This window comes from Rhea americana, unplaced genomic scaffold (assembly GCF_003343005.1).
Source record: "Rhea americana isolate MKP2758 unplaced genomic scaffold, rheAme1 scaffold_526, whole genome shotgun sequence".
Lineage (NCBI taxonomy): Eukaryota > Metazoa > Chordata > Aves > Rheiformes > Rheidae > Rhea > Rhea americana.
Genome location: NW_028186675.1, coordinates 127,734 through 144,619, shown reverse-complemented (window position 1 = coordinate 144,619; position 16,886 = coordinate 127,734). Strand labels below are relative to the sequence as shown.

The 16,886-nt window shown below is 46.8% G+C and overlaps 1 protein-coding gene across 1 annotated transcript in view; it reads right to left on the bottom strand.

Annotated features, from left to right (window-relative positions):
• Positions 1-343: 343 nt before the first annotated feature.
• Positions 344-16,886, bottom strand: part of SOCS7 (suppressor of cytokine signaling 7) — a 26,821-nt gene continuing 10,278 nt past the window's right edge. The window contains exons 4-11 of the mRNA XM_085318213.1: positions 15,171-15,275; positions 14,194-14,295; positions 13,181-13,311; positions 12,580-12,748; positions 9,945-10,073; positions 6,892-7,027; positions 6,385-6,542; positions 344-6,129 (exon numbers count right to left, since the gene is read on the bottom strand). Of these exons, the coding sequence (XP_085174339.1) occupies positions 6,422-6,542; positions 6,892-7,027; positions 9,945-10,073; positions 12,580-12,748; positions 13,181-13,311; positions 14,194-14,295; positions 15,171-15,275 (893 nt within the window). The 3' untranslated portion in view covers positions 344-6,129; positions 6,385-6,421. The remainder of the gene's footprint in view (positions 6,130-6,384; positions 6,543-6,891; positions 7,028-9,944; positions 10,074-12,579; positions 12,749-13,180; positions 13,312-14,193; positions 14,296-15,170; positions 15,276-16,886) is intronic.

Genomic DNA, 16,886 nt, shown 5'->3' with positions numbered 1-16,886 from the left:
AGAAACCAAAAAACCCAAACATCAGTCAAAACAACCATAAAAATATGAGTTACAAACACAGAAGTCAGTTCTCCCTCACTGACAGCTTACAAAAACCCGGGAGCTTCACAGCAGCTCCCCAACCAGGACCCGCAGCAGTTACTACTGTCTCCACACGAGAGGCCAGACATGCCTATTAATACAGTATATACAGACAAACCCGCGCTGGAACGAGTCCACAGCTACAGCCAGTCTCCCCCCTCCCCTCCCCCAAAAATAATCAAACACACCCAAAGTGTATTTGTTGTGTTTATATCAAAAAACTTTTTTTTCTCTCTCTCTGAAAGATTGGCCTGCAAGTCTGTTTTACCATTTAGTAACTTTTTAATATAGTTTATGAAAATAAATTATACAGCAACTATTTTAATAAATTAAGCACACACACAAAAATATGAGAAAATTAAGCAAAGCTGCACTTCTACCCAACGGTGGCTCAGTAGTCCCGGGCCTGGGCAGGTCCCGACGCTGGCTAAACCCTTCCTTCTGCCCACGCTCCGGGGAGCTGCGCAGGAGCAAGCGTTTCCAGCCCACGCGAGGTCCTGCTTGCTACTCCACTCAAATTTGTCAAGATCAGTGGTATTTGCCCGTTTCTCCTGCTCCCGTTTTTTTTTAAACGGGAGTCCAAATCCAGTGTTATATAATGCTTGCCAGTCTTTGAGAGTGATTTTGAAAGCGTGAAAGCGGGAGGATTACCCCTTGCGCATCAAGGCCTGGAAGGTCTCCCCTGGAGACTGCTGGGTTTCTAGGCACCAGTTGTGCTTTTCGGCTCAAAGCGCCGTCAGAGGAAGCACCGCCACCCCGGCTCGCGAGCGCGGGACRCGCAGCCCGTCCGCGCGCAGGCACGGACCGCGGCGCTGACACCGAGCGCGCCCTGCCAGACCCTGGGGACATTTCAGACCAAGAACTCTGGTCCTGTCCACTGTTTGGCATGGAAGACTCTGGATTACAAAGGAGCTATGAGGAAAGCGTGGCCAAGACGGGGAGTGCTATAGTTTATTCAGAGCATGTTAATAAAAACCCTTCACCTCTGAAAGCCAGAGTGACTCAGACACATCTGGGTCCCCAATAAGTCTTCCAGTTGGCAGGCTCAGGCCTTAGGTTCAATTTGGAGGCTAAAATCATTGACATGCCAGATCTCAACCGCAAAGAACAAAGGGCAACAGCTAGTTCCCTTCCTACGGAAAGCCTGAAAATCCCTCCTTTTGCAAACCTAGCTCTTTGCAATTCTCCCCCAACAGCTCCTGGGCAAGACTTCAGCCCCAAACGTCTGCACCGGAGCCTCCCTGGCCAGGGACGCAGCCTTCGCACGTTTGCTTCCAGCCTCTCCCCGCACTTGCTTGCTCAAATGGGCACAGGCACAAAATCACACAAGCCCCTATTAAGACACTTCTAGGGTCTCAGAATTAGTCAGATATGTAAGATGGTGCCATGTGTTTGGCATCATTGCTTTCAAACCCACTCTCTGATTCTCCATCTCTGATGTGAGCACCTCAGGCCACTCCTACCCGACCGGCTGCAGGTCTCAAAGCAGTTAAGCCAAACCAAGGTCAGAATGGCTCTGTTCCTGTTCTTCAGCCCCCAAAGCAGCAAAGCACCTCCACGTGAGAAAACTGTACTGGCACAAGGTAGAACACGAGAAGGCCATGACCGACTGATGCTATTCAGGATCTGAGAAGCAGCTTATCCAGAGGGTGAAGTCAACAAGGAGCAGGAGTCCAAACACAGGCAATGCACAAAGGCCTCTGCAAAGCCTCCAGCCTCAAGGTCAGGAGCCAGCCCCAACCCTGCTAGCTGAAGCACCTTCCTGCTGATGTTGCGCTGCTCAAGAGCTGTGTCTGCACCAGTCCTGCAGCCGCATCCAGAGGCCCCATGCTCTGGGACACAGGTGCCACCAGCAAGATGCAGGCAATGGCTGCTGCACGCAGTTATTGCAGCATAAAAGTTGGAGTAGGCTCAGACGTGGATCTGCAGYAGGACTGGTACTGCGCAGCTTCCCACTCCTCTTACCTGGCAGGAGTCATATTTCACTTGGTAATGGTAGTAAGCAATGGATTMAAATCCTGGCTTGGCAGCTGGCTGTTTTCCAAACCCCCACCTTACTAGTAAACACAGATGTTTTCACATCACTGGGAACAGCTATTTCTTCCCTCTTCCTGCAAAAATTCACTTTCACATTTGGTCATTTTCAAGATGAAGTCACAACGCTCATGAAACAGCCGCCTCCGTTTGTATGAATTTTGCACAGCAGAAACAAGCCGTATTACTACCTTGAAACACTGCTGCAGTGAAGAGATGGAGGCATATACAAAACAGCTGGCTTAAGCAAATCGTGCCACGCAATTTTGTCAACTTGACAAAGAAGTACACCATACATCTGGAAACTGCACCCTCAACTATGAGCACCTGATCAACCAAAAGAGGTACTTTTCCAAGTGTACTTTCTATGTTTTTATAGTCCTTTTTATTGTACATCTGCCTCCTGTCCCTGATTAAGTAAGGGAGGAGGAAGGCAATAACCTTTACAGAATTCAAGGTTGGACAAAGGAAGCTACTAAAAAAACAAACAAACAAACAAACAAAAAACTTCAGAAGCAGCAAGACGACAGCACCCTTCAGAACTAGGTAACCAAGTGGAGAAAAGCCCTAGGAAGGCTGAAAAGCATCTGCTGCCCTTTATCAGAGCTGACCCCACTACTCCTGCTTGATGTAGATCAATAGGAGGGTCTTGCACAGCTAGCTGACATACCAAGAGCGTGAAGGACTCATGTTCCACGCTCCTTTATTAAACATCCCAGAGGATGTTTTCTCCATCATTTCAGTTACTGCAAACAACCAGCTTAAAGCCTTGCAAAGAGCAATACCTGTCTAGAGTGACTTGCAAACAGGTAAAAGTCTTGGTTCCTCTCTGAAAAGAGAATAAGCTGGGATCTTTCAGTTGTTTTTGCCACCAGCAGAGATCTTTCTGCTCAAATGCACATAGTAGAGCATCCTAGCTTGAGACACCTTACTGYCAGGCTCACAAAACAGAGCTGGAGGTGACCAACACAAGGTACAAACTATGTGCAGCTCCCAGAGTCCTCATCAGATGGCCTGAATTTGGGAAGAGCACTGCCCCTGCTGTGCACAAGTTCCACGTAACAGCAGAAGCATCAGTCTGTTTGGAGAACTCCTCAGGGACAGTAACAGCAGACCAAGTACAGATCATCCAAGTATTACCCCAAAAGTCTGGCTGCTTTGTCAACAGTTCCTAATGCTGTACAGCTCCCCCACCCACCCTCGCAACTCAGCTGCTCAGCAGGAACGTATCAGTAGTCACATCAAGCTTTACACGTATTTAGCATAGTGGAGCATTAAAAAGCTACCACAAGCGGCAGAGCACAAGGGCAGCACAGAACATTTCTCTCCAAACCAGCCACCGTTGTGGAGCAGCTTTGTGCGTTTTTACCTACGCCCTGAAAACGCTCTCAGCTCCCTTGCAACTCCAGTGATGGCAGAGACTGGCTCTACACAGATTTCCAGCATCTGGAACAACGCAAGTTTCCCCTAGTTTTTCTCCTTCATTTGGGCTGTTCTCTTTCCCCAAACCCAGCTTGCATCTTTCTACACCAGTACTAGGAAGGAAGGAGTGAAAAATGATGTTAGTATCACCACGCTAGGGAGAAGGACGGCTTCTCTCCCATTGCCAACAGGAAGGTTCACAGAACTCCCAGGACTTGTGCAGCTGTTAAGTACTCCACATGGCCAGCAGAACATGATCATTCTTCCACAGGAACCAACCCATAACACCTTCATGTCTGTCTCCAGAGGTGCTTTTTTGGAGGGAAATCTTTAGAGGAGACATTTGCACTGGGCACACTGTTGCTTCACCAGCAGAGATTCAAACACTTGAGGTGTCAGACCATACTTGGCTCTCAGGAAGATTTTCCTTTCCAGTGTATGAAAAGATTGGAAGATTCAAATCCTCAGTGCAYAGAACAGTCGAGATGCAACAGGGCCAGATGCCTTGATATTGCTGAATGAAGAGTCTCATGTGCACAATTATAGATGCTTCCCCCCCCCCCCAACATCCGCCCAATTTGCTGTGCGTTTCTTAGTCTGAGCAATTGCGTTTTTTGCAGGCTACACTGGTAACTTGTGGGATGAATGCTTGTCCCCCCTTGTGGATAGGACACATCAGTTCATATTTCACCAAGGATCAATATATGCCATGCCGCATGTCTTGGGGCAATTACCCCTTCCTGATATCCACTGCCCCTGACGTGCAACAGTCAGTAGCAAGTAGTGTCCGATGAGGTATTTCCACAGACTTTGAAGCTTAGTTATTGGTTTCATCTCAAAGTCAAAATCCTTTTTCTTAAAACAAAAAAGCTTGTTTCCAAGACTGAAAACAGAGGCCAGAGGTGATGGTTAAGAAACGGAGGCCAGGATTTGTTAGCACCCTTTGTAGCAACACTTGGCAGAGGCGGACAATCAGGATTTTTCAAGGCTGCTTTTAAGATCCACGTGACTATCCAATTCAAGGACACAGATCATTCTACAGGGCAAGAACAAATTCTTAACAGCTCCTGAATGACCACATCTAACTCGCAGGGCACTGACCTTAGCAGATCAATAGGCTGATCAGAAGATCCAGGCCACACACAGCACCATATTTTTAGACCATACTGTTGCATGATGGAGCATTTGCTTCACCCAGGTCGAGAGCATGGGGACACGTGTTCATCACAACATCACAGGAAAGATTCTTCTCAACAAGAGCTCACAGCATCACTTAGGGCAAACATTAAATGCCACCATAAAATGCAAATTCTTTGCAGCTGCTGCAATGGATGGAACAGCAGATCAGGATGCTAAGGGCCATGGGGATTACAGCCAGTGTCAGGCCCAGAAATGCAGTAAGAACTATCACTTCTCTTTTTACTGTTTCTGAATTGCTGTGTTTCCACAGGCATCCCAAGGAGAGGAGGCCGCAAGCAAGCTTACAGAGAGATCAGGTGCCATCCCAGAAGTATCCTCAGTTATCTGCTTCTTGCTCCAAGTCATGCCAAAGATGCCTCTAAATGCCCAAGAGCCATTGATCAAGATCCTTCACACTTCAATGACCCACTTCATTCACAGCTTCAGGAGACAGCCAGCAGAAAGGTTAAAAGAGCATGTCCCAAGGCTCTGCAAGACAAATTACTTTAGCRCATACCTTTGGTCCACAGCCTGCAGCAACAGTTACAGCAACAGCTTTGCTACTTTCCATTTAATACAGAATCTCTGAGCAACTTCAGCGTGCAGCTCTTCAGCAAAATTCTTAGTGTTTGCTAAATGGAACGATGCTTCCTTGAAAGAGTGCCCTTTGCTCCCCAGTGCAGCAGCAACCACTCCATTTGGCAGAAGGCTCCAAGGCATCCAAATTAGTCATACGCTCTTCCCTTCTTGGGCCTAACTCACATAGGAATATAGGACCGCCCTGCAAATCCGGTTGCAGAACTCAGCTGCCCAAGACTCAATTTGGCCCTCGCCTTCCAAATCCTAGAGAGCAGTTACACAGCTGCATGCTGTTCCGGGCTCGATATTCCCCAGAGGTTATTCTACATAGCTGYGCATGAATCTGGCTCAGTCTGCCTCTGAAGCAGCTCTCTGGCTGTATCTGCTTTTAGTGAGAGCCAAAGAACAGTCTTACCATAATGCCTGAAGCAGATGATCTTGCTAGCAAGTCCTCTTCTCTCTTCCACCCCCCCACCTTGAAGTTTCCAAGGGAGGATAATAGAATTCAGCTGATAAGACAATATTTCCCATGCTGAAAATAAAAAAATGAAGACATCAAAAATAAAACTTTCAAAAAATTGTAAATAGTGCCATGACATTCTTTGTTCTGAAAGAGTCCATGAGCTGGGCTCAGCTGTCTCCTGAGACTCCCTCTCCCTTAGCCAGGAGCTGAGGCTCTTGTTCCTGTTCTGCTGTACTTAGTAGTCTTGAACCCTCTTTCATATACAAAAGAGCTTGAGAGCTGAAGTCACATTGCAGAAGCAGGCTTCACTTTCGTGTGCTTTGTTCCCACCGCAGCCTGACTTGGGCTAAAGGATGGCAACAATCAAATTCCTAGTGGGAGAGAGGAAAAGATAAAGATCAAATAGGTTAGATTCTGCTGCATCAAGCAAGCTAAACTGGAGCTGGTCTGGCACAAGAGTAAAGCTCCCTCTGAGGAGCACAGTACCTGTGCGGGTACTAAATAAGCACAAGGAAGTGGCAGAAGCCATGTCCTTTCAGCTAGGATCATGTTTCCTTTGCAAACAGATGGCATAGACCGATTTACACTCAGTTCCACAGGACAATGCATGGACTCAGCACACTTACCATCAGTGACAGCAACAAGACAGGAGAGGAAGCCTTGCTACGTTGAGGGTTCAGTCTCCTGCTTCTGTTTGGAGATCAGCTGAGCTTCCTTCAGTGACAGATACACCTCTTCCTGAGGGTCATAATAATAGAACTTCCGAATGTAGGATATCAGAGGCCTGAGAATGGTACAAACACGTGCTTCAACAATATACCACCACCAAAGCAACCTCTAATCAGACTCTGGCCCTGTAGCCCATCCAGTGCAGTCACCAAACAGGAATCTGTATTCCTAAGGCTGTGCTATTGACAGACAACACCTCATGCCAGAGTTGGCCACCCCTCCTGTCTGCTCAGCTGCTACATCCTAAAGCCCACAGGACATTTAGCCTGCTGTGCCAAGGCTGAAGTAAACTACTGCTTCCCAGAGCCTCTGCTACTCACACGGGTTTTTCCTGCTGCCTTCTGTGGTTAATGTCAGAGAGGAAACCAAAGAGAGGCATTCCCAGTCTAGCTCTGGAGACTTACTTGGGCAGCGGGAGTTCTGGGATGTGGTCTATGCGGACCAATTGCCTGATGCGGAAGCGGCATAGGTGCTGAAGGGATTTGACATTGCTGAACCTGGAGACTGGATACAGGAGCTGGACAGGTGTTGGAGGGAGACCTTGAAAAAACAACATTRGAGAACAGAGTTATATTAGAAACAGACTGCTACAAATTCACAAACAAAAGATGGCTTTTGCCAGCCAGAGCTCCTGCAAGACTTAGTCTAGATGCAAGAAATCTTTTCAGAAGCCCATTGCTTTGAAGATGCTTGGAAATGCCTAGCCAAACTTTCCTTGGGCAATCCCCCTTGGACTGCAAAAGTCTCTCCAGCCTTCCTCACAAGCAAATGACACTTCCCTCCAGCTAACGCAAAATGGTGACTCTGGCTACTAGTAGGAAAGCAGATTCTGGAACATCACAAGCTCCTAAACATCTTCCTCTCCCAGGATTAGCAGATGAAGCATCACTTTATACTGAGAAGCAATAGGCCTTCGAAAGTCATTAGATTTCAAGAATGAAATAAGAGGGAAAAGGAAGGCATCATGATTGGTACATAGGCTTTACTCTAACTAACCCTTTGGATAGTTCTATCGAAGCATTAAAAAGCAGAGGGATCTGGTCAAGTTCAAGCTGTGCAAGAGTTGCCCATTCGTGGGGTCACGAGGCTGGGCACAAAGGCAGAGGCAGGAGGAGCTTCCATCAAGCCAGCTCCCCATGCAGAGAGCAACCTTGCATAGCTGAAAGCAAGTTGCACTCAGCTGTCTCCCCTCCCCACAATCTCCTCCTCCCCCAAAGTTAAGAGCAACAATCAAGCCCACAGAACCAAGAGGTCAGAAGGAGCACTAGAAAGGATCATTGGGAGCTGGGTTCACTCACAGCACAAGGTTTTATCTGTCTTTACAGAAGGATTCAAAGCTAGTTACACTCTAACCCCCTCCTGCTGGCTTGTCTCTGAAGGCAACAGAGTGAAAGGAGAAAAGGGAAAGCTCTTCACACTAAGATGGGCTCAAAACTGCTCCAGGCAGCTCAGGAAGCTGTGAGCCAGCTTTTGAGAAAGCAAAGAACAGGAATCAATTGAAGGCTGAACCCCCTCTACCCTTATTCTCCTACCAAAAAGGAATTAGCCTCTGGGAGCTCAGCCAGTAATACAGGGACGCAGCACGAGTTCTGCATACTGCACTAGCCACATGCCTCACTGGCAGCAGCCAGCTGCATGCTAGCAACATCCCCTCTCCTCGCAGAAGCGGTTAACATTTCGGCAGGAGAAAAGCACTAACGAGCACACTGGGGAGATGCAGGTTCTAAATATTCTCTCAGCAAAGACTGGGCATCGATACTATACTATTTTTCAAGGATCAAGGCAGGGCAGCTGTAAGGAGCACTTGGGATGCGCTGCATCCCAAAGGAGAGGCACAACCTGGAGACAGCAGCACAGCTGATTGGCAGTTTACAGAGGGGACCAGAGCCAGGCAGCAAGYGACTCCTCAGCAGATGTGCAATATAGCTTGTTAGGGATTTTTTTTCTTTTGGGAATATGCTTTTTAGAGCAAGTCCTTTTGACTAAGATATTTGTATGGAGTTCTACAAAGTGTACAAAGCTCAGTTCCTGAGGGGAAGAGATCTCAAGATCAGGAAGGTAAAGTATCTTTAATGTTTAAGTTCTAAGGATTTTTATGAGGCAAGGTACATTGCAAAACTAGCTTTACATTTTTCTCCTCCCACCAAAGCATGACCATGTGACAAAATCAGCACTGCAGTTATAGGCAAACTCTGCAGCAGGGGGCAACACTGAACAAATCTGAGTTAAAATTCCAGCTCTGCAGGCGTCACTAAGCAAGTCAGTACAGGCCTYGAGCCTCGGCTCGATAAAAGGGAACATCGCGTCTCTCCTCCCCTTCGGTCTCTTTAGGCCAGAAATTCTTTGGGAGTTGGTCACCTCCATGTAGGCATGCTGCAGCGCCACTAAGAAGTGCTATCACCATCAGGGCCTACAGATGCGATGACAGCGAGGACAGGCAGCAGATTTATTATAATTCCACTTGCAGATTTACAGCAGCAAGCCTCTCATTCTTTGCAATACTGCCCCTGTTTCAGGCTCTTTGCCATGACCTGTTTTACCATGGCAGTGTTCCAGTTTATCCTCTGCTCTTTTCTCCCCAAGCATCACCCTTTTCCCTCATTCCAAACTGTATTCCCCACTCTTTTCTCCCAAGTCTCTTCCCTTTCTTGCACATCAGATTTTTCCGTTAGCTTTCAGATGCATAAAGAAGGATGAGCCAAAGCCAGAATAGCWTAGATACAGAATACACTGTCCAGTTGCCAGACTGGATTAAGGAGGAGGGAGATGCAAGCCCATTTAAGGAATTGGACTGATGGATGGGGAAACAAGCATCCTGCAATTCCAACAGCATACAATCAAATATGCTTCTACAAAGCTTCACTTACACTCCCTCCTGGCTTGCAAGCACCTGCCTGTTGATGTACTATGGCACCATGGTCCCCCCAGGGACTCTGAATCTACAGTATCTATTGCTTGAGGCTCACATTTAGCTCACCACTTCGAAATGCTCCCACACATGTACTCTGTTTAATATCTCCCCCCTCAACAGCCCCAGGTGGGTTTCAGCAAAAGGATAACTGGGAAACCGCAAAGCATGGAACAGCTTATAAGAAAAGTAGTACTGAGACTGGGGAGGGAAGAAAGCTGAGTTTTAGCAATGAGATAATTGCTTTTTGAGGGGGTAACTTTCCAGCCTGCAGTTTATAGCTCCATTAGTTGCRGTGTTAGATGGTATCATGTTTCTATACTCCTGAAAAGAAAGGTTCAGGAAGTCTCCTTAACAATACAAGTATTTGATGCAGCTGCCAAGAGATCTGCTTCTCAGGATCATACTAAAAGGYCAGTGGGCAAGGATGCATACCATTACACTGACTTGAGAGCAGCAGACCAATGCCACATTAAACAGGCCTTTAGGATGCATCAGTATCTTATTACAGAGCAACAACCATCACAAAGACTCAGAGACAAGACTCACCTGGAACCCTGGATCGGAGGAAGTAAAGAAACTTCCCATTTTTTGAGTGCATGATCGCTCTCTTTATGAACTCTACCACAGACTGGCAGCGGTCTTCAAATTTGGGATGGCACCACAGACTGAAGGTCCCTTCCAAYAGAACAGAAAGGATTTCACATTACAGGAGGACTGATGACAAGAGGAAACATTCGTCACGAGTTACTGGCTTATGTTCTCAAAGACCAGGTGACAGTCACCAGCAGAGCAGCACCCCAGCTGAAACACCTGAGGCTAACAACTACTTCTCACAAGGCTGGAACAAAGCAGGACACTGAAGAAACACCAGTGGCATCTACTAGAAAAGATGCTGTTCCATTGGAACTGGGGTTTTCCAAAAGTTGACAGTCTGAAAGACATAACAGTATGACCACCATAGCCCAAGCACAACTCCAGGTCATGCTTGCCTGAATATGAAACCAGCCTGCAATGACTGCTGCTTGCTCCAAACTCCTGAAATGCATTTCAACACAGTATTAACAAATACACCTGCTCCTCTGCAGTAATGCATCAATACCCATCTCAAAGAAACTTAGTGCAGAGAAGTTAAGCCCAGAGGGGCAAGTACTTAACAATTAAGAGTTCAAGTGCTGAAGCCCTCTTCTGCCAGCCCTACTGCTGTAGAAAATCACCTTTATTTCAGACTAGGTGTAGGAGCAGCCCTCTGTTCTTGCAGACTGTTTCAGCTGCGTTAATTCAAATTATTCTCATGCTAAAACCAGAGATCAAGAAACACCAACATGATCCTCCCCTACGCTGCCACTTGACACAATGTACACATAAGCTTAATTAGCAAGAATAAAACTGGAGAGGGGCAACAGAGGGCATCTCTAACCAGTTTAGAGATCTCTAAATAAGCTAGTTTAAGCCTCAAGTCAGACTATTCTCATGATCTCTGTGCTGCAAACAGYCTCCCCTCTCTCTGCAATAGCAAGCAGCCCTATTTCCTTGCTTGCCAAAATACTACCTATATCCCTCTGCCCCCCTCTATCTCCCCTATCTGCAAAACATAGCCCAAGTCAAGAATGACCTTCGTGACACAGAATCTGAGATCTCTGACAGCACTCTGACAGCAGCCAACACTGAACACAGCTTCACTAGGAGGAGCAAAATGGAAACCAAGGACTACAATTAGGATGGAGCCTCTCAGGCAGCCAGATGCAAGCTCCAAGCATGCCAAGGGGGCAGATTCCAACAGGAGGTGTGTTGTATAACTCATCTGCTTAAGTACTGCAACTCAAAGCCAAAAAGCCAGCAGAGTGACCTTGAAAACACTCTGCATCCATGTAAAGCTTCATGCTAAGGAGAAGGCACTAACAAATCCAGAAGTACCCAAGAGGTAAGTTTGCTCCAAMGCTAAATTATGAAAAAGAATATCCACTGTACAAACAGCGAATCTGTTCTCTTCAGATCTCCTTAAGCTGGAAGTGCTTCTTGAATTTCTACAGGGACAGAGGGATGAAAATAACCTTCCCTCTTATGCAATGACGAGGGACAGGGAAATGGCTCTATACAGACTGGAAAAATGCCCCAGCACTAATTCTGTCAGAGGGGCTCAAGATGAGAAGCACTACCAGGTTTATTAGTTCTACACCAGCAATGCTGATGGGGGGAAGGGGGGAAACAGTGGTATCCCTAAGGCAAGGGCAAAAATAGTGGGGRAAAAAAAAGAGGTTTGCTCAGAAAGGTTGCAAACCACTGGTTTCTCCAGTAGATTGGCTGGGAAGCCTTGGAACACATTATTTGCTGGCCCATTTAATGACAGTGCTATGCAGGCACCTATTACTAAAGCCTGCCCACTGGTTACAAGGCAGCTAGCTACAAGAGTCTTGATAATACCCTCACCTGGTGCATTGAACCTCTCAGGCATTTTACTCAGCTTCAGGGCAGCTGTCTGTACAAGCGTTTGGTATAGAAAAACCACACTTGAAGATGAGCAGAAAAGGTGTGTGGGTGAGGTGAGAAGTAGCCTGTGTGAGAGGCTGAGCATATCAGGAAAAAAAGTGTGCAAGCAACATGCAAGGACTTCTCAGAACAAAAAACCCAAAACAGTGGAACCAAAGTCTCAGCCTGGGACATAGCACAGCTCATGCCACTGCTGAAGATCTCTTGGACAGTGTTCAGTGGAAGAACGAAGTGAGATGACAAGGCTTCACATCAAGAGGCCCCTTCTCACTTCACAGGAGAACGAGTTTCATTTGGGAATCACTGACAACTACAAAACAATGGGCCTTGCTGTACATTGCCTCTCGATCACACAGGATCTCAGAAACCTGGTCTTCATTTTGAGTTCAGTTTTCCAAAGCAAGGCATGAAGATTGGCACACAGAATTGTCGTACTGGCCAGTTTTTCCAGAGCTATAAATAGAGTTTATAAATACAAATTTATGCTGCCTGAGGCATTAAAAACTGAAGACAAGTACAAGCTCTAAAGCCTCTTGCAGAACTCAACACAAAAGCAAAAATATATTACTGCTGCTCCCCTTTTTCTGCCTTGTCTCTGCCCAGAGCGTTGTTTTAGGCCCTAAAGAWCAGACCAGACCATAGCCATAGGCTCCTGTTTGTCAGCAGCATCCCAAGAGTTCCCCACGACTCTTACCTCTGTAGTGCTCCATTCGAGTGTGATGGGTGATGCCTTGCGATCGAAAGCTCAGGCTCAGGATGTAACGGGGGTCAGAACTGTCTCGAACCAGAAACGACCCATCTGGCTTCCCCTTCAGCTTCATCTCTGCATCCTCCCAGTTCATTGGTCCCCAGTACCAGCCACACTACCAAAAGAAAGAGATAGTCAGAATGCCACTGGACTACTAGCAAAAAGGATTTTAACAGCAGCCAGAGAGCCGATATAATTTGCTCATTGTTAATTTACTTTAAGGGTCGAAGACTAGCTGTATTCACCCAGGAAGATGGATGATTAGGACTCTCTGCTCCTGGACCAGAGTGCCATCACATCCCCTACCACAAGGGCTACTAGAATATCTAACACTGGCACTCCTTCCCATGCATGCCAAAATGCTTTCATGGGCAAAGACCTCACGGGGAGAAAGCCAGAAGGTTTTTTGTCCTGTCCTAACCTTATGCTCTCAGGTCTGTAAAAGAGATCATCAGTCCCCAAAAGCAACGTCTACACCTGCAGCCTAATACAGCACATCTTCCTGCTAAGGTCCTGTGCTGCTGCCACACCACTATGTTAACATTACCTTTTCCAGTTCTCGCAAGCTGGCTGCGAAGCTGCTCGAATCTGGGCGGTAGAGTGGACACTGTAGGTGTGGGGTGGGCTGGCTGTTCACCGCCTCTACTGGCCTGAGGGGGACAATACGTGGGAACGCATCTGCAGAGGGAGAGACAGGCCAAGCCACGGTTACTGATCAAAGCTAATGCAAAGAATAAATTGCCCATCTCCCCCAGTACGCTCTCGAGTCTGGGGGTCAGGGCAGAAGTAGCGGAGCTGCAATATGGAAGAGGAACCTGGACTGACTGATGAAGGTTGGTGTCCTTGGGAAGGACACTGGGCATCACCACCTGGCTCTTCCAAGGTGATAATTCAGTGCCTTCCCCTGCTATTTCTTTATGTCAGCTTGGAGGGAAGTGCTGGGTAGCACTGACTGAAAGGAATTAAAATATATGCCAATATCTTAGATTCTAAAAAGGGGGCAACTAAAACCATTTGGGTCCTGAAGGATAGGGAACAACCTCATGTAGCATTTATTTGGACTGCACAATAGGCTGGCTGTCAAAGATTGGGGTCCTCCACTAAAATCTGCTCCCAAGGCTGTCTTCTGACATTGCTGACACCAGTCAGCAAGAAGTTCTCCAACACCTCACAAGTCACCCAGGCCAGCCTACAGCCAGGACTAAGTTGGGCTGCAATTCTGCCGAACCCAAGAGGAACCAAAGAAAACAGGAGATGCTGAATTGAGAACAAAATCAGTGTGATTACAAGCTTCAGCAAAGCTACTCTGGGCAACAAAAAGAGCCGCTTCACATGGAAAAGAAGGCAGTGTACTGAGGTAAAGAAACCAGAGCCCTGACAACTGTAAGTGAGCATTTAACAAGGCAAGTAGGACTGCGTGACTGGAAGCGGACAAAGGCAGCAGCACTGTTGCTCTTAAAGTCTTTCGTGCAGCCTTAAAGTTTACCAAGGGGGGAAAAAAACGTAACTCCAGATCCCTGAAGGGAAAAACTGGAGCCTTGCTGCTACAGCTAAGCTGACCTGGGGCATGGGGTGGAGGAGGCGGAGGCAGAGGGAAAGACTGCAGGGAGGACCCCATCGGACCCACTAGGACAGATGTAGGCAGCGTCCCACTGATATCATCTAGAAGAGAACAGAGGCAAGAGATATTCAGAAAACAGGAAAGCGAGTAAGCTCTGCGCTGTCGAGCACCCGACAACACAGCACAAGCAAACCAGCTAACTTAGTGCTGCTTGGGGAAGTGGAAGATGAAGTTTTTCACTGACAGCTCATGATCTTCCACCAGCTTCTCTGAGAGCAGGTAGTTGTTGCCACTTCAAACCAGCTCATCCTTAGTTTACTTGGAGGCTTACACACACACACATTCACTCGCATGCACTCCCAGAATCAAGGAGTTAACTTTCCAGCCCAGGCATCTTGATACATGCAGATTGCAGCACAAGACAGGCACTGACAGAAGATTTCACAGACATGATGCTGCCTTGGCACGTGCAGTTTAAGGTGCTCTTTATTCAGGTTGATTTTACTCTTCCTAAACTCCACCCAGGCAGAGAGAAACTTCCTACAGAGAAGGATGCAGATCAGCTAAGCCAGGCTCCTGATATCCTCCCAAGGAGCCTCTGCTTCCACAACTAGAGAGCACAAAAGGGAACTGGCTTTACTTGGCTATGGCTAGAAAGAAGGAAAGTTGCCAAAGGCAAGTGTAGCAGAGGACAAACTAGGAAACGAGCATGTTAAAGTCCCTCTTCACATTGCTCTGTCATGAGCTTCTGCTCCTGGCTGATCTAAGAGAAATGCTGAAGCCTTCAATGAATAGCAAGAAATCCTCTGTCAGGGAAGGGTAAGCAGGTGTGTTACTAGGTCAGATGAGCAGGCGGCAAGTCCACTGTCAGGGACCCTTGAGACTCTCTTCCCACACCTTGGCACAGAACAAGAGGCAGCTCCTACATTCCCCCACTGGCACACAGCAAGCTCTTGACACAGGCACGGCACAGTACCTAACAGGCTGAGGCTTCTTCGTGGTGGAGGTGGAGGAGTCGGAGGATGAGGGGAGGTCAGTCCTCGCTGAGAGATGTCCACATCCACTAGTGATACTGTTTCACCTGAAGGTTGGTGGAGCAAGACTGTTAGAATTGCACCTTTGCCAAGGCATGCACAGGCCAAGCACAAGGAGGAGGGGAAGGGAAGGGGCTGTAACCTGAAGAGATTTGGAGAACAGTTTCCACCCAGATCAATGGTCTCCAGGGCACCTCATTAACTATTTTTAAATTGAATTTTTCTGTTGCATCAATTGCATCAATTCTGAGACATTGATCAGCTCTGCTCCTGCAGCCCAAAGGTCAGGCCCTAACCAACTGCCATGCATAAGGAAACGATAAATATTGATACAGGCTATCGAAACCAGGATAAATCCAGTATCAAGGGTATATTATGAGGAAGGGGCTGCAAGACCTTTTCACCACCAAGTTAATGTGAYATGCAGATCTTATCAGTGATGCACAGCAGTGGCATCTCATAATTCTTGGGAAGTTGTTCCACAGGCTTACTTACATAACAGTAGGTACCACTTAGTGCTAAAAGCTTTGAGATAGTGTTCCTATTAGTTCCAAAAGGTGTTTGCCTACAACTATCTTAATCAAAAAGAAACATCTTTTGCCCGAAAGGCCATGAGGGTACCATCTCTAAAAGTTAATGAGGGAGCTAGACAAGCTCTAACATCAAATAGCAGGAACATGCCTATATCTAAAGGTTCTGGAGTCAGGATACTGCTGGAGGAAATAATGACACAAAGAAAGACGGGTAACTTAAAAGGAGAAAAGCTTGAAGATAAGCTAAAATAATGCAAGAGAAAAAGCCATCAAATCAAGGCTAAGGCATCAGTCTCAGTATTGGACTAACATAGAATCAAAAGGAAAACATCTAAGTTCTGAAGTGAGGGCTAAGCAGTATTGCCACAGTCAACGTGTTTTTCCAAAATCAGTCTAATCAAGCACTTATGAACAACCAGCACTGAAAACAAATCATTACAAACATCTAAAATATGGTCTCAAGGACAACGAAATTTGCTGCCTTAGATTTCAATTCCTGTGGGCCTGTAGCTCCTCTTCTGCTCCAGATATTGTTACATAGCATCACCCAATCTCTTGATAAGTACCTGACAAYGCATTTACCAGGCATTATATATGACAATATTGACTCTGCTTCCTTCTGCTTTCAAAAAGCCTATCTACTAATAAGCAAAGCTGAGAGGTATTTAGGGTTTTTTATCATCTGAGGTATCTTCTCCCTAGGGGATTTAAGGATGTGAACACACACACACACACACACACACACAGAGTCACTCTTTCATCTCCACATCCTAAAAAATGAAGTGGCAATGTAGGTTGGGATGCATTCATCTTGTATGACAAAAACCAAAAGATGACAAAATTAAGAGGGGTTGCAATAATTCAGCTTTCAAATGCTTCCTAATTCAGTAGGAGTTGAAGTGGCAGGCTTCGGTGCTCAGTGGACACAGTACTCCTCAGAAGTGCCCCAAGAAACACCATGAAATGCTGGAATGGCCTTCCCAAGGAGAACACTGCTACTCCCGCTCAGCCCTTATGCTTAATGTGAAAGCAAATCACCAAGAAATCCATGCAAGCTGGTCCAGTCTTTCAAATTCTATCCCCTTTTGGGGGTTCCCTTCTGGGAAGCTCCCTACACAGCACTAT